The sequence below is a fragment of the Zeus faber genome (genome assembly GCF_960531495.2).
Source record: "Zeus faber genome assembly, chromosome: 19".
Taxonomy (NCBI): Eukaryota; Metazoa; Chordata; class Actinopteri; order Zeiformes; family Zeidae; genus Zeus; species Zeus faber.
In genome coordinates, this window is record NC_137206.1 from 21,611,041 (window position 1) to 21,631,040 (window position 20,000).

A 20,000-nucleotide genomic window follows, 5' to 3' on the forward strand; every position below is an offset into this window, starting at 1 on the left:
TGTCTGTCCGTCCGTCCGTCTGTCTGTCTGTCTGTCTGTCTGTCTGTCTGTCTGTCTGTCTTCTTCCAGATGTGGGTGATTCTGCCTGTTATGTCGTGTTCATGCCCTCTTCCTGCTCTGAAGATCGACCGATAAATGGGACATAACTCCCAAGATCTGGAAATGCTGCAGAAGGTTTTGTTGTTCGGGACTTTTGTTTTGTTTCGTGAAGTTTTACTTCCCATTATCACAAGTATTCATTGAAGAGTTTTTGTTTTTTGGTTTAATCTAACACTTGTTGTTGGATACACGTGTTGTTGAAATGACGTGCCCCCTCCTGACTCTTTTTATTGTGTTGTGACCGGTTGCCATTTATTTTTTAGGGGCTGCTTTTATTGTATTTCATCTATATCTTTTAATTTCTGAATACATGTTACAAGTGTCATCTTGTCTGGTATTGTGTTATGATCTGATTTAGTGTCTACTCTGCTCTGTTGGATCCTTTTCTATGTTTATTTAAAATGCTGCATCATACATCAATTGCATGTCCACAGTAGGCCGTGCACCGGTCAAACACATCAACAGCAGATGACAACACCCACAACTGCCTCCTTTATTGCCAACCACATATTATTCTTAGAATTTCTACACCCCTTTTGCTATGATTTGTTACTTAGAGCTCAGATCAATGAACAATAAAAATTGTATCAGTCACAGCTTTTGGCCAGTCTGTAGAAATAATTTGAATATAAACATTAAGTCACCAAATGTAACCTGATTGGTTCTTTTCAATTCAAAGATAAATGTAACACACTGATTATGTTTTAAGGTTCGATCCTGTTCATGGAAAGTACTTCAATACAATTCACGCGTGCTGGCGTTTACTGATTCAACTCTCGTACAGCTCTCTGACAAGCATGCTTTCTGCGGTGGAGATGGAGAAATATCAATCCTAACATTTTTAAAGATGCAAATTAAAGCTGATGGACATGAGTAAGATGTATAAATGCAATGGTTTGGACGGTTAAAAAAAAAAAAAAAAAATCTCCATTTAGGAGTTTGCAGCAGGTCCGATGTGATGTTTTGTCAGATTGTGCACCTTTGTACACCACACATTTCATGGAAATTTGGATAGAATTTAATCAAGCATTGCTTGAATCATATACAGCATACTTTTTGATTTTCTATTCATTCCTGAAGTACAAATGTACATTTTCAGCTGTATCTCTTCTCGCAGGCGAAGCTGTAATGAGGCCAGCAGTAATATAACATTGTGTGAAATGACATATATGCAGCTATATATGCAAAGGTGAATACAGTTTACAGGGCACAGGGTACAGTCCTATACCACCACCCCCACCTTATTTTGCACACAATTTAACCTAACAAGCTGTGTATTTCATGACCATAGTTCACCCACTGATAGCGGAAGGGGAACCACATTTCTTTCAAACCACAGTTTCCTCAAAGTCACAAACATATAGAAACAGACCCATCAAGTATGTCAGGACATAAGTGCCGTGCTTTGAGATCAGCTGATGTTGAGGCAAAACTTGTGATTAATCTCATCAGAATTCAATTTTGCCAATTTATTTTAATTTGATTGACTATTGTCGCTACTCATTTATAAATGATCAGTTTCGAATATGCGGCATTAGGTTACGTGAAAAAGCACTTTTATATTGTTATAATTATTATTGTAATTATTATTATTATTATTATTAGTTAGTTAGTTACTATTATTATTATTATTATTATATCCATCTAAATATAACGGGCAAAACCATTTGCCCACTACTGCCCCCTGCTGGTTAGTTATTCCCGCGTGACGTCTGCGTGACGTCGGACGTTGGACGTTGAAGGTAATAGACTCCGAGGGGTTCCCCATATGTTTCTGTTAACTTCCGCTGCGCATTTAGACGCGGCGGTCTCGTTTCCCCCCCCCCCCCCCCCCAATTCGAACACACAAGATATGCATTCGTTGTATTGTTGCTCATCATGTGAGATTAAAAAACATATTTTCACTTGTTCTTGATAATTCCCGACGTAACCCCCCCCCCCCCCACCCCCCACATGGTTCGTTCTGCCTGTGTTCGAAGTGGGGAGCGGGAGGAAGTAGTGTGTGAAGTAGTGTATGAAGTAGTGTATGAAGTAGTGTGTAAAGTAGTGTGTAAAGTAGTGTGTAAAGTAGTGTGTGAAGTAGTGTGTGAAGTAGTGTATGAAGTAGTGTGTAAAGTAGTGTGTAAAGTAGTGTGTAAAGTAGTGTGTAAAGTAGTGTGTAAAGTAGAGTGTGAAGTAGTGTGTGTCGTCGTCCTGGACGGAGCGTAAACAACAAGTGCGTACCGTACAAAACAACACCGCCGAGTCCGGAATAAAGAAACGAAAATATTTTCCACAAAAGGTGCTCAGGTAATGTACCGGTACAAGCGTTTTCAGAAGCTGAGTTTACCACCTCCCATAACCTCCTTTTGACCGTCACTCTTATGGTCTTTAGCCATGAATGATGCTTCGTGGTCGCGACCATTGAGACCGTGCCGAAGATGTCAGGCCCCATCTGCCTTTAACAGTCAGTCGTCATCGGCTCACCTTAAAAAGATTTTTCTGTTTATGGTAGTAACAATAAACCTCCTTTAGGTTTATTGTTTATCGCCAATATTTAAAAAAATATGGCCTATTGTATATGACCAAATTCTTGTGTATTTTACTTATTTTTTTGATTTATTGTATATTGTCATTTTTATTTTCCATACTTATTACTTTATTATTATTACTGGCTATTGTTTTAATGTGAGCGGCTGTAACACTGCAATTTCCCCCCAGGAATGAGGAAGGTATCTATCTCTCTGGTTAGTTACCGCTCTATCTATCCACAGGATGGATGTGACTACGTGCTTGAAGTCTCTCCTCCTTGCCATCCAGCAGTACAGGGACAACAGGTCTGCTCAGAATGCAGCCCAGCTCCAAAGACAAGTGGAGGTTAGTTTTACTGCGCCGTGTAGTCTCCCTGACCTCCCATACCGCGATAACGGCATAATGTGTGTGTGTGTGTGTGTGTGTGTGTGTGTGTGTGTGTGTGTGTGTGTGTGTGTGTGTGTGTGTGTGTGTGTGTGTGTGTGTGTGTGTGTGTTCGTCCATCTGTTTCAGGAGGTGTCAAGCCAAAGGTGTGACAAGCTGCTTTCATCGGGCCAGATGCTGCCCAGCCAGTGTGTGAGGGGTTTGGTGGAGCTGGCTGGGAACCCGAACACCAGCCCGGCCCTCACAGGAACCGTCATCACGCTGCTGGCACAACTAGGTACACGCACACATACACGCACACTGTTTAATACCACCCCACCACCTATAATGCCGCTCCAAACCACATGCCTGCTCCTTAAAAACTATTTGCTACCTACCTTGTAAACTGTAAACATGATGTTTGCCATTGCTGGCTTCATGGATAAAGATTTTAATTCAAGAGATAATATCGCAGAAAAAATAGTGCATCATTGTTCTTTCATTAGCATTATTATTTCACTTTTGTCTGCTATTTCACCACTGCCAGCCTGTGAAGATGCCAGCAGGGAGGTGCTGCACAGGAGCTACAACTTGACCAGCACCCTGGCCTCCATAATCCACTGGCACAGCGCGACACCCGGAGAGCCAGTGGTATTACAGGTAAGGGCATGATTGTAATATGAGATCATTCATGTATTCCTCTTAACTTTGGTGCGATGCTGGAGGAGATAGCCTCTGGATAGGGTGCCAGTCCATCTCAGGGTCACAACAAACACACACGCAAACACACCTACACTTGCCATTCACACCCACAGTCATCTGAAACTAAACATTGATACACTGTATGGCATTCTTGTATGAGAGACAGTATTTTATGAATTCATCTTGCCAGTTTATTGTTACCCTTCATGGTTAAATTGAGTATCAATGACATATTGACACATGTTGTTCTGTCTAGAACATGAAGGTTATGTAACCCTGTGGTTTACATAACTGCATTATGTGTGTGTTTCAGTGTCTACAGGTACTGCAGAAGCTGACGTATAACGCACGGGTGTTCCACTCGACAAACTACATTCATGAGCTAATAGAATTTCTCATGATGAACATGTGAGCAGCAACTCTTACTGTATACAGTAGGTTAAAAAACGAAAATGAAGCCTTGCATTCATTTTCTTTGTGGTGTGGAAGATGACATCTGTGTCCTGGGTCTCACCACAGCCAGTCCCATAATGATGACATCATAATGCCATGCCTGGGTCTCCTGGCTAACCTGTGTCGATACAACCACTCAGTGCAGAGTCACATCAAGTCTCTGGTGAGTCTTCAATCACAGTGTCGTAAAAAATACGAGATGGAAGATGAGATAACTGAACTAGTCACAGCGCAAACCTCTGCTTTGTCCTGTGTGTATGTGTGCATGCCCGTGTGTGCAATCTGCATCCTTGCAGGACAACGTGAAGCCCTTCTACCGCACGCTGATAAACTTCATGGCTCATAACAGTCTGACCGTGGTGGTATTTGCTCTCTCCATACTGGCCAGCCTCACACTCAACGACAAGGTTGGAGAGAAGGTACGTCAGACTCGTCTTCATATCGTGGTACGAGACTCGATATCGTCTGGGATTTGGATCGGATATTGTGATATTGCGATATACAGTGTAGTTAAATGTTGTCTATAACTCCCAGGCCACACCAGAAGTGACACGTCAGCATCACAAACGTGGCACAGCAACGCTTCAGATAAGCTGTTAATCAATGTGGATGGTCACACCAAGCAGAAGCGTCAGTGTTGGAAAGCGGCATGACGCGAGGCTCCTAAACTTGTGGGTTTTTTTCGGATATTCTTCCAGGGCGCAAAGTGTAAACTGGAGCATAGATTCCCATAGAGGTCAATTCAAAAGTTATATTTAGTGGAAATATTGAATTACCAAGCCTGGTATGCATCAACCACACACACACACACACACACACACACACACACACATACACATACATATAAAAACGTGATAAAATATTATCATTCCAGCAGGAAAACAAATTTCACGCCCAAGAATAGACTTTAGAATTAACTTCATATTTGGGAAGTAGTTTTATAAACTTTATTGGTCGTACCTGTCTTCATCACGGAGCTGGACGGTCGTCTTGCTGCTAAGAGTCAACTACGTGTGGGCTCCAGTCAAACTGACTTGTCAAGCACTAGATTTGTGTAGTAGAGAAATCTGTCCATTTATTTATAAGATATTATTAAGCTATTAATATGTTTTATGAAATGTACAAGAATATATCTATTGCATGTTTTTCTTCATTAAATAATCGAACAACAAATAACTGATAGCAAAAAACAATCAGAAAACACTTGATTACAGAAACAGCTCAATAAATACACATACATAGGTTGTGGAAATCTCCTGCATTCTCCACTGGTTAATGGGACAAACCCACAGCTGCTGGGCCTTCTCCCTTGGATCCACGGAGAAGAACCGGCACCGCCTTCCTCCTGTTAATAGGTGCAATATATAAAAAAATGATTACTCATTCCAGCGAAAAAACATTTTGTATTTGTATATTCCAGCGATAAAATGCATTGTATTCAAGCAAGAAACTGATGTGTGAAATATAAACAATAAAACTACATTCGTAAACAAACTCCAAATGCGAATAAAATGAAAAGTAAAAGGTTGAAAACTAAAGCAAAGATTCACTTAATTCACTTGCCCATTGAAAGTTGATAAATTATGATTATGATTATAAATTATTATCAATATGAAGTTGAAAGTCTCGAGAAAGCTGTTTACGCGAGCGTGTTATAGACTGAGTGAAGGCGGACCCGGGTGAAGTTGTGAATCGCCAAACGACCTGGCGCTTTCGTGTTGCTTGTGTGACGCTGACGGTGTCGCTTCTGGTGTGGCCCAAGGGCAAGGCTGCAGTTTTCTGACCTTCAGAGACTGTTATAGCTGCTCTAATCCACAATAATATCCTTGTTGCTTATGATTGTTTCTCAAATATTTATTTTGTGTAAATATATCATGAAAGCACCAATAGCGATCCCAAAAATATCATCAAACTATTGATATCGAGTTGTTTGTCAAAATATATTGGGATATTTTATTTTGTCAACAGAGCCCCAATCGTTAGCTCTCTTATCCTGTCTCTATAATTCTGTGTTTTTTGTGTATGCGTGCCCTCGTTTCAGTTGTTCGATGCAAAGAACATCCACCAGACTTTCCAGCTTATTTTCAACATCATCGTCAATGGCGATGGAAGTCTGACCAGGAAGTACTCCGTCGACCTCCTCGTTGACCTGTTAAAGAGCCCCAAGATAGCCGATTATCTCACTGGGTTGGAAACTGTTTTATTTGTGTTTATTCATTTTGTATTATTTAAACTCTATTCCGTATTCAGCATCCTCACCTTTGTCCTATATCTTTCAATAATTTGGAACTGTTTCTGTTGTCTTATGCTGCTGCAGCAGCCAAAAATCCCCTCTGAAAGGAAAAAACCTTTAATCAATTTTTATTACTGTTTTTCAATATTATTTATTTATTTACTTGTTTGTTTGTTTGTTTATTCAACTTTAACATTTTAATTTGTATTCATTATAATTAAAACATATTTTATGTTAATTTAGCTTATAATTCACCCAGAGCTCACAGGAATGCCTGTTTAGTTGTGTGTGTGTGTGTGTGTGTGTGTGTGTGTGTGTGTGTGTGTGTGTGTGTGTGTGTGTTAGTGTGTGTGTGTGTTTGAGAGAGAGAGAGATATAAACCACAAAATCAATCTTTTGAATTTGTCCTCCAACCTGTAGGTACGAGCATTTCTCGGCCTGTGTGTCTCAGGTACTGGGGCTTCTTCATGGAAAAGATTCAGACTCTGCATCAAAGGTGAGGGAGAGACACAGTGTTACAGTACGCTGCCTTTACCCAAATTAAAGATGTGTTGATAGATATGTGCATAATAATATATAATATAATATATATTTTGTTTGTTTTCCAGCGTCCTTCTTATCCCTTCCTGTAATTTTTTGTGTTTTTCTATGGGATGCCCCAGCAAAATATTAAATAACTGAAACAGTTGCCTTTAAACGATCATAGCTTTGAACCAAGCGGTGTGTGTGTTGTTGAACTTGTAGGTGTTGGAGCTGTTGTTGGCTCTGTGTGGGGTCTCTGGGCTCCGCTCGATGCTGTGTGACATTGTTTTTCGGCCGACTGGGCCCAAACTCAGGGCAGATGGGCGTAGGCAAGGCCTGGGACAGCAGCCGGGGTTAAACCTGGTCCAGTGGCTGAGCTCGCCTGTGGAGGGGGCGGAGTCGTGCTCTCTCCAGACCCTGCAGCTGCTCAACGTGCTTTTGGAGGTAAGGCAACTCCTAACTGTTCTTATTACATGTGTTATATTATTCTATTATTATTATTATTATCATATGATACGTTGTTTGTGTTGTTCATAATTCTGTTGATCCTCATTTTAGTTTCCTGTGCGTTTCTCTCTTGCTCTCTCGCTCATGGCTCTCTCTCCCTAGGAGGCGCTGGGAGGTGACACTGTGTCTGGGTCTGTGCTGGGCTTTGTGGAGATGTTGCTCCCCGTGGTGTTGGAGCTCCTCAAGGGTCTTGGCTCGGCGCAGGGAGACGCTCAGCTCAGAAAACACTGCCTGCGCATCACACATGTCACAAACCTGCTACTGCATATCCTTAACATGTCCCGGATGGATGTGTCTGGTTCTGTCTGTGTCTCTGTCTTTGTTTGTTTGTTAATTTGACATACACCGATCAGCCACAACATTTAAACATACACAGCAAGCTGCGATCAACTGTGTGTTCTGACACCTTTCTATCATAACAGCATTAACCTTTTTAGCAATTTGCGCTACAATAGATCTTCTGTGGGATCGAACCAGACAAGCTGGACTTCACTCCCTTGTCGCCGGTTCACTGGTTGTCCCTCTTTGGACCACTTTTGGTAGGTACTAACAACTGCATTGCACTGTTTTGTAGATGCTCTGACCCAGTCGTTAAGGCCATCACAATGTGGCCCTTGTCAAAGTCGCTCAGATCTACGCTTGTCCATTTTTCCTGCTTCCAACACATCAACTTCAAGAATTGACTGTTCCCTTGCTGCCTAATATATCCCACCCCTTGACAGGTGCCCTTGACAGGTGTTGTGGCTGATCGGTGTACATTTACAGTACATTACACTTAGTCATTGGAGTTAAGAGACACTGCCGTTTTGTCAAAAGGAACTTTTAGTAATTAGTCCGACTTTATGTCAAAGACATTCAACAAGAACAAGTTACATCAACAGGGTCACATAGTTGGATATGTTTAAAATCGTATTTGAATGAGAAAACAGGCATTGCTAGAGTCAAAATGTAGGCAGGGGATGTAAACTTGGAGATTGCAGATTAGAGATCTGAAAACTCATTCTACTGTTTGGTTGCTTGGGATGTGAAGAGCGACACCAATGTGAGTGATCACTACGTTGTTATCGCAACGCTGGTGTACAATATATACAGTAATAGCATAAATGATACAAAGCCTTAACCTGTACACTCCTGTGCAGTGAAGACCAGACTAGGGTCTTGGTCTCTCGCCAGGTCAGCGCTCAGCTCTGCCTCTCGCAGGTGGAATCCCTCCTCGCCTGTTGTCATGGCAACAACCCTCTCATCTGCCCCCTCGGCTCAGACAGTGACCTCAGGTGAGTGGCAGGATGTTTAAACATGACTAATTTTTTTGTTTATGGTTTTATCCTTTTTTGTGTATGTGTGTGTGTTTCATGCCAGCTTTTCGTGTGTGTGTGTGTCTGTGTGTGTGTGTGTGTGTGTGTGTGTCTCTGTGTGTCTCTGTGTGTCTCTGTGTGTCTGTGTGTGTGTGTGTGTGCCACTTCAAATTTGTTTAAATCTTTCAAATTCCTGTTAAAATGGAGGATTCCCAAACTGTGGTAATCGCTTGGAACAGTCATTTTTGAACCCTCGCAGCCATTTTGTAAGCAAAATGAAAATATCCTACCATGTAACTGAAAACGAAAGTCCTGCAAACTTGTCCTGTACATTTCTTATTTAATTATATTGTGTTGGGGCGTGTTTTTCAGCCAGGTGTGTGCAGAGGCTGTTCTCAAGGCCCTGGAGCTGATGAGCAAACTGAGACAGCAGGTGAAGGACATGGAGACTGACTTCTACAGGATGCTGCAGGTACACCCCTGGAAACGTGCACACTCTTAGTAGACAGGTCTGTATAGTGCACCGCCAGGGAGAAGTAGAAAAAGAGCGTGTCTACTCTTTCCTAAACAAGGAGAGTCGTTCGTCGATCCCTCTTCACGATTAATATGGAGAGGAATAATATGGGGAGGAGATGCACATTTATTTTTATGGTCTGGATTTGAGCATGGGAGTTCACATGCTGTGTTCTTGGACGTATTCGGCCACCAGGATGTGCTCGGCAGCCATACTTCAGGTGGTTTTTGGAGCCTGATGCTTCAAGAATGTGTTCAAGGCCTGTTCAAGGCCGGCCTGCCAGTTGTTTATTCTATTATCCTGGGAACTGGGCGCTGAACCTGGTTGTGTTTAGCCAACGAAGGTCTCATTATCTCCTTGTTATGGACGGATTGTGTTGTTTACTTTTGCAGCGTGGGTAATATACCGGTGGTATGATGGCAGAGCTTTGTGTAGTGTACAGCTGTTCAAATCACCTAACCAGACCCTTCTGGGATTTTGCTGAGTTTCATTGTGATTGTTGCAACCGAAAGCTTTCTGTGTATTTTCCTTCTTTATTTTTCCAGTAAAATTACAAGAATGGCCCAAAATTCCAAGTCAAGGGAGTACCAATGAAGAAAAAGTGTAATCACTTCCTTTTAAATGTAATCACATACTGAATGTAATCGCTTCCTATTATAATTACACATTATGCATTTCACAAAAACAACTGGAAATACTTTACCACTCATCTCAAGATAAAGTAGGGGCTCAAAGTTACATAAAATATAATCCTGTGCTTTCCCTTGGGTTACAGTAAAATGTCTACAAAACAAACTTTCAATTCAACATACAGTAAGCACCAAATAAAATCAGCACTCTGACGATCCGTTGACGTTTTCAGGGAAGGGGCAAAAAGTTTGAGTGGTCTGTTGATTTGACCTTTTAATGCAGAAGAGTTGTTGCAGATTGCAAGCTCTCGCAAATACGGAGAATTTGCAGGAATGACTTGATGGTGTTCTTAAATGAACAAACCACAGCGACCTCATAATTGTGCCTCTGTCTCCAACATGTTAATGTGGAGCACGTAAGACAATGTAACTATCAAAAAATAAGCAAAAGTTTCAGAAACTGACAGCCGCGGGTCACCATCACATCACCGTTCTTGGGGAAAGAATACATCTCTACATCTCTGTCTCTTTCTCCTGCGCTCTATCAGGACCAGAGGATCGTGACTCCGTTCTCTCTGGCGCTGACGTCCCACCACAGAGAGCGAGTGCAGAGCGGCCTGGCTCTGCTCTTTGAAGCCACGCCGCTCCCCGACTTCCCCTCCGTCATGTGAGATGGATCTTTACCTTGTATCTCGTCATGTCAATCAGCTAACCATTGCAGGAACCTTCGCTTTGATGTAAATGCTTTCAGCTGCTTGGCATTACTATCAGTATTTGACATGTATGGGCAGGGGGATTAGCCAGCTGAAGAGCAAATTATTTTGAATGAATAGACTAGACAATGCAATGTCAGTATGGAGGCCTAATACCATGACAAATATTTTCTTATTTAGTTGTAAAGGGGCTGGACAATATATTGATATAATATCTGTATTGTGATATGAGACTAGATATCGTCTGGGATTTTGGTTATTGTGATATAGTTGTATATTATATATGTATATATTATATATACATGTATGTATAATGTTGTCTGTAAGCCTGCATTACACTAAAGTAATGTCGTTTTCTGAACTTCATTGAATGTTGTAGCTGTTCTAACCAGTGCCTCTACCTGCATGAGGATAATACAACTCTTTCTCAAATATTATGTGTAAATATCTTGTGTAATATGTGTTTGTGGAAAAAAAACCTCTGGTATTTGGTTTTGTCAATATCGTTGAGCCCTAAGATATAATGCTAGCTGCTTGTTGCCAGTATCATCTGATATTGAAATTATTTTTTTAAATTTTGCTGTCATTCATTTCATTTGTCTAATCCATAACAAGTGTTTCTCCTGAAGTCTAGGGGAAAGCATCGCTGCCAACAACGCCTATCGCCACCAAGAGCTGGAGCTGTCGGTCAAGCGCGTGGCAGTGGAGGAAGTCCCTCCCACCAGGACAAATATCAGCCTATCAGACTCCTCCAGCTCCTCAAGCAAGACCATCAATAACCTGATCGAGAAGATACAGAATGGCTTAGAGGTGTGTTTGTGCAAATTTGAACAAGAGATGCAGAGTAGGTCCTGTAGGTATTGTTCTATTTCTATTTCTATTTCTATTGTTTCCACTAAACTGTGATAAACTGAAAGTCACAGACAATGTGTTAAAACCAAAGTAATTCTGGTTTTCCCTCTAAGAAGTTTCAGAGTCCAAGGCTACATACTACAGGTACAAGTGACTGCAATATGATTTTTTTTCTTACACTTATATGTGACACAGATCAGTTTTTTAGAACAGGGAGAACAGCAATAATCACATGGGATCTGATCCTTTCAAATGTGACCATGGCCACTTTCATATGTAGTCCTAAATCTGATTGATACTGTATCTGGGGCAATGTGACCTTAGCCTGAACAGTCATATTAGAATCTGAAATCAAAAACCTCTGCTATCATTTGCCTTCTCACCATTGTATCCATGAGCTGACTAACTCTTAAATTAAAGCAGAAGCTATATTTTCAGTGATTGCCACTTTGTTGTTTATTTCTGCATCAAATTCCAGACAGGTGTAACATCTTTTGTGAATGTGAACAGCCAACCTAAATCATCTTAAGCTGACCAAGAAATCAATAAACACATTTTTATCAGATATCTAAGAATTACAGGTCACATTTTCTGTTGTTTCACTTTATGTATTTTTCTTTTTCTTTTTTTTTATGAAGAGTTTACATATGTAAATAGTTTATATCGGCAGCTCTCAGAGCATTAGGATGTAATGTCTGTGTCCGTTTGTCACTGGTGTCCCTCTGTTGTGTGAAGCTGCAGGATAACGTTGAAGACCTGCGCGTATCAGAGATCATCGAGGTGTACGAGCAGAAGCTGTCTGCTTTAGAAGTGAGTTTATTCACGAGTGTGAGGATGCCAAGTGCACTGCTGGCAAAAATTGAACAACGACTTCCTTGGTCAGCAACAAAGTGAATTGCGGAGTTCAATTTATCACATGACCTTTCATACATCTCCTTTTTGAAAACTGGAAGCTCTATGCCCGTCATTCACACACTCATATATATAAACACACACAGACGTACTGACGGCACGAGGAACCCATGCGGGGCCTCGACAAGCTTGTCATTGATAATCTCTCTCCCAGTCCAAGGAGAGCCACCTGCAGGACCTGCTGGAGGCCAAAGCTCTGGCTCTCTCTCAGGCTGACCGGCTCATCGCTCAGTACCGTAACCAGAGAGCTCAAGCCGAGGCTGAGGTAACGTTTTCCTTTGAAAGTGTGTCCTTTTTTTTTTTTTTTTTTTTTTTTTTTTTTTTTTTTTAACATTGTGACTTAAGTTTTTGATGCACTGATCCAAGTCAAACGCCATCCGCACATACAAATGCCTAGTAGCTAGCTGAGAAGCTGAAATCACTACCCTGTATACATATATACCCTAATATGTCTGTCAATAATATCAGTAAAAGTCCTGATGTTTATTCATGATTTTGACTGTGGGCCCTCAACCGTTCCAGGCTCGGAAGCTGGGGTGTCTGCTAAAGGAGGCAGAGCGCCGTCGGGAGGAGCTGCAGGTGGAGTTGGGCGCCAAGGTCCTGGAGGTGGAGCGCTCCAAGGCCGACATGAGAGAGCTGCTCCAGCACAACGGACGCCTGCAGCAGGACTCCCAGGAGCACCATGCCCTTCGAGGAGACTACAACACCCTGCTCAGCAGGTCTCACACACACACACAAACACGCACGCACACACACACACACACACGCGCACACACACACACTCATCAACTGGTAGGTAGATGCGACAGGACGTTCACATCCTTGTAAATCGTGTCCTTGCTCTTCTAAGAGAGGGCCCTGACGTTAAACGGACAGCCACGGGGAAACGTTTGTTCTCTGTGTGTGATGGTTGGTCGTTGTTTTCAGGTTCAACGAGAGCGAGCGTCTGCTGAAGGAGCTGCAGATGTCCCACATCAACCTCACCAAACAGAACGACTCTCTGAGAAAGAACCACGAGGCTCTGCGACTGCAACACGACAAGTAACACACACACACACACACACACACACACACACACACACACACACACGAATACGATTCAACACCTCTCGAATAGGACATTTGTCAAATCTTACTGGTGTTTTAAGTTCCCTTTTAACGATTTCTATATTCTCTCTCTCTCTCTCTCTCTCTCTCTCTCTCTCTCTCTCTCTCTCTCTCTCTCTCTCTCTCTCTCTCTCTCTCTCTCTCTCTCTCTCTCTCTCTCTCTCTCTCTCTCTCTTTTGTAGGACACTGTCAGTTTTGGAGGAAAGGGAGTCAAAGATCGAATCACTTCAATCAGATCTCCAGGAGCGAGACAATGACATCTCAGGTCTGTCTATCTATCCCGTCTATCTGTTCTCTCTATTTCGGTTGTCTATTCTCTTTCTCTCCGTCGTGTCTCGTTTTCGGCCTCCCGCGAAGCTTTGTGGTGTTCTGCTTCCCCATTCGTCTGTTTCCGTGCCCCCCCCCCCCCCCCAGGCCTGAGAGGGGAGTTGAATGCAGCGGAGGAGCGGGGGAAAGAGAAGGATCGAGAGAGGAGAAAACTGGAGGAGGCGGTGGACGCCCTGAGGCTGGAGCTCAACAAGACGGAGCAGGCCAGGAAGGACGCCAGCATCAGGGTAACGAAGGGGGTCAGAGGGCATGGGGGCGGGATTAGACTACATTTGGCCAGAGCAATTTCCTTACGGCTGTATTAAAGGTGATGCGCTTACATTTTTGAATGGGCAGATCCATATTCACCAGGGTTTCTGCAGTCAAATATTCAATGTCAAATATTAGTCTTCAAATGTATGAAGATAGCCTTAAATTTGAATTTGAGGATTGTTTTTTCAACGTTAATATTTTGTCAGAAATATATAGTCACTTGTGTCATATTTTGGCAAAATGACACAAGTTCTTCTGATGTTATAAGACCCTCAAACTCCTTAAAGACTGAACCTCGTGCTTATCTTCATACTCAATTCATACAAGCCTTTTGTGAATCAGGATGCAGCCTTGGCGTGAGTGGGTTGAGTCTCGCCCACAAAAGTCATCCTAGGGCCTTGTGATGAATCCATTTTAACAACTAGATCTAAAATATCATCCTCTGACGGGAAAAGATGTTCAGTCTATTCTTGCTTTTTGTTGGTTTCTGAAATGGGTGCGTGTGAGTCTGTCTGTCTGCAGAGTGTGACCTCTAAAGGAGGGAACACCGGTCGTCTGTCTTACCGCCTCAAACTGCGACACGGTGTCGACAGAAGGGCGGAGTGAACCCAAGGGGGAAAGTCAGAAAGCGCGGCTAGGGACGTTCTCTCGGCTGAGGCCTCCATCCAGACCCCGCCGACGTACCTCTCCTAAGTGCTCTGACCTTCTCCAGGCCTCGTCTCTGGAGCTGCAGAAGGGCCAGGTGGAGGGCAAGCTGAAACAGAAGGAGGAGGAGCTGAACAAGCACTCGGCCATGATCGCCATGATCCACACCCTGAGCGGCGGCGAGGCGAAGAACGACCTATCGCTCTGAGGCGACGGCAGCACACATCCGGGACGATGCGAATACATGGACTAGAATGGTACAATGACCAACCCAAAAAGGACATGCTTACATGATTTTAACTGTTTTGAATGAACCTTTGTAGATTTTTCTATTAATAAATGAAATGGCAATAGTCTTTTAATTGATATCCTCAATGTGTTTTTTGTATGTGTCATGTGTAGTCTCTATATTGTGTGGTAAATAAAAAAAAAAATAAAAATTACTCACCTTTGTTGCTGTTGAGTTTGGCCATCGCTCTGTGATTGAGACCAATGTTACACTGTACTGTGTGGGAACACACAATTTCTTTGTTTTTTCAAATACATTTTTAGTTGTTTTTTTTGTTTTTTTATTAATGCAATTTTGGGGGGGGGAAGACACCTGGTTGGGTCTCACGACAAGCAGCATGCCATAAGTCTATAGGCCGGCCACCATTATTGGGTTCTTGGTAAGCCGTGTTGAAATCTGTGACACTTGACAATACAGGTACAGTAAGTGTTTGAAATACCTTCAAAATCGTTACGGAATCCAGAGTTATCCAGTCCTGACTGTTCAGATATTGGACATTCGGACCATGTCCACCTTTTTGCACACTTTCCCGTCCTCCCATTTGACTGCCTTAAAAGTTTGTGAATGTGATTCAATCCAGTCTTCAGTTTATACACAAAAATGCAATGGGTGGTAGCTTTCAGTTTGCCTGGCTGTTACGCCATCCCCTTTCACGTTCAGACCGCTGGAAGAATCTGGCTTTGGGGCCTGATCTATTTTCTGCTTCTACTGTTGCGGCACCTGTTTCTCCACCTGTTTCTGTCCGTCAAGGAGGGTGAAGAACCCAGGAACTCAAAGCCTCGACACGCTCTCTCGGTACGGCGCCATCATGAACCTTTTTGGACCGGCCACCCTGCTTTTGCTCGCTGCACTTTTATCTGGTAAGTTGATTTTATGACACAGCTAATGCAGTGTGCTGAAGGCCTATTTCGCTTGCATCGCAGAAGTCGGAGCCTCATTGGAGACTGGCTCTCAGTGGGCATAATGTATTTCATCAACAGAGACAAGATAGAAAGTTACGACAAATATTAAAATGTATTTTATCTGTGACGTGTTGAATGAAATACATAATTCCAGGCCTGTTTAGTTGCTGTAGTGACGTCTTTTGTAAGCAGTTGTCATATGTATGACGCCCCCCTACCTATGTTGGAATAATTATACCAGGGTGTGTGCAGGACATTCAAATGTTTTAAACTCTGTTTTATAAATATTAGGCTTTAAAAGTCATTTGTCTTAAATGTGAATTTAGGAGCTCTCAATTCAAACATTAATATTTTGTCAGATTTTACCTATGAATGTATTTCTTCTGCATCCTTCTGGTGTTATCCAACCCTGAGGCTACCGCTGAACCTAATACTTACTTCAAACGTATCGGCTACACTTACCTGTTCGAGATGGATCAGTTATGTTTCTATCTAGCCAAAAGGAGTCTTATAATAACAGTTTATACTGTAGAATCTACTTCATAACCTTCTTAATACTTACCTCTGCCCTTGACCAAATATTTAATACTTCAAGTTCAAGTTCAAGAGATTATTTGTACTTATCTCTCTTATTTAAATAAAGGAGATTATTTGTCTGACTTAATTTGAGCTAAAATGTGTTCTGCAATGACTTAATACCCTGTAAGACACCCTGTACAAAGATTTGGCCTGTTTTTAATGAAAATAAAAAGAATAACAATTCCCTTCATTTTCCCTGAAGCATCACAAAACAGCTGTCACAGTCAGCTGAACTCTGACCAGTGTTCATGGATTCATCCATGCGCACTGACAGCTGTTTATTTTCCTTTGTGCGTGTGTGCGCGCGCGCGCGCGTGTGTGTGTGTGTGTGTGTGTGTGTGTGTGCGTTCGTGTGCGCACGTGTGTGACAGTGTCCTTGGGCAGGAATGAGGAGGAACGCCTCATAAACTACCTGTTAAAGGAGAAAGGCTACAATAAGGAGCTTCGTCCCGTCGAGAACCAAGAGGACAGTGTGGACGTGTATCTTGCGCTCACACTCTCCAACCTTATCTCTCTGGTATGTCCTGTGTGTGTGTGTGTGTGTGTGTGTGTGTGTGTGTGTGTGTGTGTTTGAGACTGAAACGACCTTGGGCAAAGTCGGCTTCAAATGCCACAACAGCATCAATATAGTGATAAGTATCAATATTTGATACTTTTTTCCAGCTGGCATGCTTTAAAAAAAAAAAAGAAGCTGCCATTCAATGTATTTTGGTTATGTGTGTGCTCTTGTATATGCTGTTTCCATGGTGGGGGCAGGGTCTGTTGCCTCACAATGCCAAAGTCGAGCACGTGCAAGAAGTGGACGAAAGCCGCGGTGAACTCGGTAAAGCAGCGTAGCTGGTCGTGGTCGGTAAACTGTCTATGAATGAATATTCACGTAAGAGGTTCACCGCACTCGGATGAAAAATGATTGCCGCCACCTCAAGAGACCGAGACAAAACAAAACCGAAGGATCACAAGACGACGGAAGAAAAAAACCCCGTTTTGAAATTTGGAATGGAATTTCGGGGCGTGTAGAGACTTGTACAGATGATGTTATGGATTGCCAATTTAAAGTATTGTATGTGGATACCCATCCTAAGACATGACCCCAAGGCTGTGATGATGCCACTCATGATGTATGATGCAATGATGTAACTCATTAACTTCCTCCGCCTGTAGAAAGAGGTGGATGAGACGCTGCTGACCAACGTATGGATAGAACACGTAAGCCACTGTTTCACTTTTATAAGATCCTACATTTCTTTCTTATGGGTACAGAAATACTCCAGTTAGAATGGTCTTTTTTTGATACAGTCCTTCCATGTATGATCCTTTATCCATTCGCATGTTAATAGACTTGGAACGACTACAGGCTGTCATGGAATTCGTCGGAGTTCGATGACATCAGTGTGCTGCGTCTCCCATCAAAAATGGTTTGGCTGCCAGAGATCGTTTTGGAAAACAAGTGAGAATAATCTCCTTTCCTACCATGTAGCTAAGAGACACGGATTACTTTACGGTGCTCTACACCAGGGGTTTCCAACCTTGTTTTTTTTTTCCCCCTCAGAGACCCCCTAAATCAAACTTGATTTAATTTGAGACCCCCTTATTTAAAATAATACTTTTCTTCCATCTATTTGCTGTATTAGAGAAAAAAAATTAGATTATGTGAGTGTGTATGTGTTCACCCTCCTTGCTCCTCTTCTCTGTTGTGTAGTAATGATGCCCAGTTCGAGATTGCATACTACTGTAATGTGCTGATCTACCCCGAAGGTCTGGTCTACTGGCTGCCCCCTGCCATCTTCCGCTCCTCCTGCTCCATCAACGTCAACTACTTCCCCTTCGACTGGCAGAACTGCACCCTAAAATTCACGTAACCCCCCCCCCCCCCCCCCAGTTTACAATTTTTGTTGTTGTTGACGTGACTTGGTCGCCAGGTTGTGTGGCTCCTTATAAAAATTCAAGCCACAATATGTGTCCAGAATGTTTTTCAGAACCGTTTTTAACTCCGCCCACGCCAATGCAAGTGAATGGAGGACGGGCCAATTTTTTTTTTTTACGTATTCTTGCAGGGAGCGTCCTCAAGTAACATAACATGACTGTACTCAAAGTTGCAAAAAATGCAGTGAGAAAGCGAACGACTATATGGTGAGGAGTCATGTGCCATGGGAAGCCACAACTGTGTGGAGCCAATAGATAATTCATTCCAAACGGCTGATTTCACCCGGAAAAATCGTCCTCTCTGATCTCGCCGATCTGAGAAGTCTCAAAGGAGACACTGCGCGGGGGAATAAAATGACGCAATGGGATTAAAATGATGAAGCCCCCATCAACACTGACCAAAGCGAAACAATACCGAGACCCAATTTCCCCATGTTGCTTTGCAGCTCATTGACCTACAATGCCAAAGAGATCACTATGCTGCTGAAAACCGACGAGTCTGAAGTAAAGTTCACGGTGGAGTGGATTGTCATTGACCCGGCCAGCTGGACAGGTCGGTGCCTCAGGGGATGCGGGTCACATGGCAGGATCTAAACAGGCGATGATTGCACAGTGTCAAAGCTAAAGAGATTTTGTTTGACCTCTTTTCTGTCTCTCTCTCTCTCTCTCTCTCTCTTTCTCTCTCTCCTCGCGCCTCCCTCCTGCCTTGTGTGAACGCCGCAAACTCCCATGTGCCCGGCAGAGAACGGCGAGTGGGAGGTCATCCACCGGCCTGCCAAGAAGAACACCTACAAGCACATCCCCATGGAGAGCAGCAAGCACCAGGACATCACCTTCTACCTCATCATTAAGCGCAAGCCGCTGTTCTACATCGTCAACATCATCATCCCCTGTGTCCTCATCTCCTTCCTGGCCTCCCTGGTTTACTACCTGCCCGCTGACAGTCAGTGCACCACCCACCCAACCTACACCAGACACACACCCTGAAGATCAGGGGTGGAATTGGGAAATGGGGAAGGTGGGTGGACCCTATTTTTAAAGCCTAACCTGTGTGTGTGTGTGTGTGTGTGTGTGTCTCTGTCTGTCTGTCTCTGTGTGTGTGTGTGTGTGTGTGTGTGTAGGCGGCGAGAAGATGACCTTGTCCATCTCAGTGCTGTTGGCTCAGTCTGTCTTCTTGCTGCTGATCTCGCAGAGGCTTCCAGAGACCTCCATGTCCATACCTCTCATCGTCAAGTACGACGCATGCGTCACACACGCATATTCACACAACTGTGAAAACAAATGTACATCCGGTTACCTTAATCTCAAACATGAATTCCTCTGTAAAGGTGCAATAAGCATTTTTTTCCACTCATTGTGCAAATTGACCATGATACAGCAGCGGGGGTTTGCAAATGCCAGTTGTTCCACTGTTTCTGTTTTCTTGATGGCTGCTGAGATTTCAAGCTCTCAAAACAGGCAGTGTGGTCGGGACTCTGTTCAAGAGAATTCTGCTAGCAGTAGTTCCTATGGCTTCCTTTAGATGTCACTATTTGTTCTAATTGTCCAATGTTGCTGTGACTGTCCAATCAGCTGTGTTGATGCTCTTTATTTACAGATGATTTAAAAAAAAGTAGCACGTCTTCGGTATAGCTGTTTACAGTGAGCTTCCTCTGGAATGAACATCAAACT

The 20,000-nt window shown here is 43.0% G+C and overlaps 3 protein-coding genes across 3 annotated transcripts in view; all 3 read left to right on the forward strand.

Moving 5' to 3' along the window:
* Positions 1 to 146, forward strand: part of LOC307245036 (SH2 domain-containing protein 1B) — a gene marked incomplete at both ends in the record, with an annotated part of 2,464 nt that extends 2,318 nt beyond the window's left edge. Inside the window, one exon of the mRNA XM_080020446.1 lies at positions 70 to 146. Within this exon, the coding sequence (XP_079876572.1) occupies positions 70 to 146 (77 nt within the window). The remainder of the gene's footprint in view (positions 1 to 69) is intronic.
* Positions 147 to 2,289: 2,143 nt separating this feature from the next.
* cip2a (cellular inhibitor of PP2A) lies at positions 2,290 to 14,844 on the forward strand (the record flags this gene model as incomplete). The annotated part of the gene is made up of 22 exons (XM_080020678.1): positions 2,290 to 2,388; positions 2,853 to 2,955; positions 3,124 to 3,271; positions 3,521 to 3,633; positions 3,989 to 4,083; positions 4,195 to 4,291; positions 4,425 to 4,547; positions 6,170 to 6,315; positions 6,782 to 6,857; positions 7,106 to 7,327; positions 7,493 to 7,668; positions 8,530 to 8,664; positions 9,058 to 9,157; positions 10,377 to 10,495; positions 11,171 to 11,351; positions 12,129 to 12,203; positions 12,460 to 12,570; positions 12,828 to 13,024; positions 13,233 to 13,346; positions 13,595 to 13,677; positions 13,827 to 13,966; positions 14,704 to 14,844. The coding sequence occupies exons 2-22, from the start codon at positions 2,854 to 2,856 to the stop codon at positions 14,842 to 14,844; spliced, it is 2,694 nt and encodes an 897-aa protein (XP_079876804.1). The 5' UTR covers positions 2,290 to 2,388; position 2,853.
* Positions 14,845 to 15,674: 830 nt separating this feature from the next.
* Positions 15,675 to 20,000, forward strand: part of chrnd (cholinergic receptor, nicotinic, delta (muscle)) — a 7,697-nt gene continuing 3,371 nt past the window's right edge. Inside the window, exons 1-8 of the mRNA XM_080019909.1 lie at positions 15,675 to 15,785; positions 16,778 to 16,923; positions 17,568 to 17,612; positions 17,744 to 17,853; positions 18,106 to 18,261; positions 18,776 to 18,882; positions 19,072 to 19,272; positions 19,451 to 19,562. Of these exons, the coding sequence (XP_079876035.1) occupies positions 15,734 to 15,785; positions 16,778 to 16,923; positions 17,568 to 17,612; positions 17,744 to 17,853; positions 18,106 to 18,261; positions 18,776 to 18,882; positions 19,072 to 19,272; positions 19,451 to 19,562 (929 nt within the window). The 5' untranslated portion in view covers positions 15,675 to 15,733. The remainder of the gene's footprint in view (positions 15,786 to 16,777; positions 16,924 to 17,567; positions 17,613 to 17,743; positions 17,854 to 18,105; positions 18,262 to 18,775; positions 18,883 to 19,071; positions 19,273 to 19,450; positions 19,563 to 20,000) is intronic.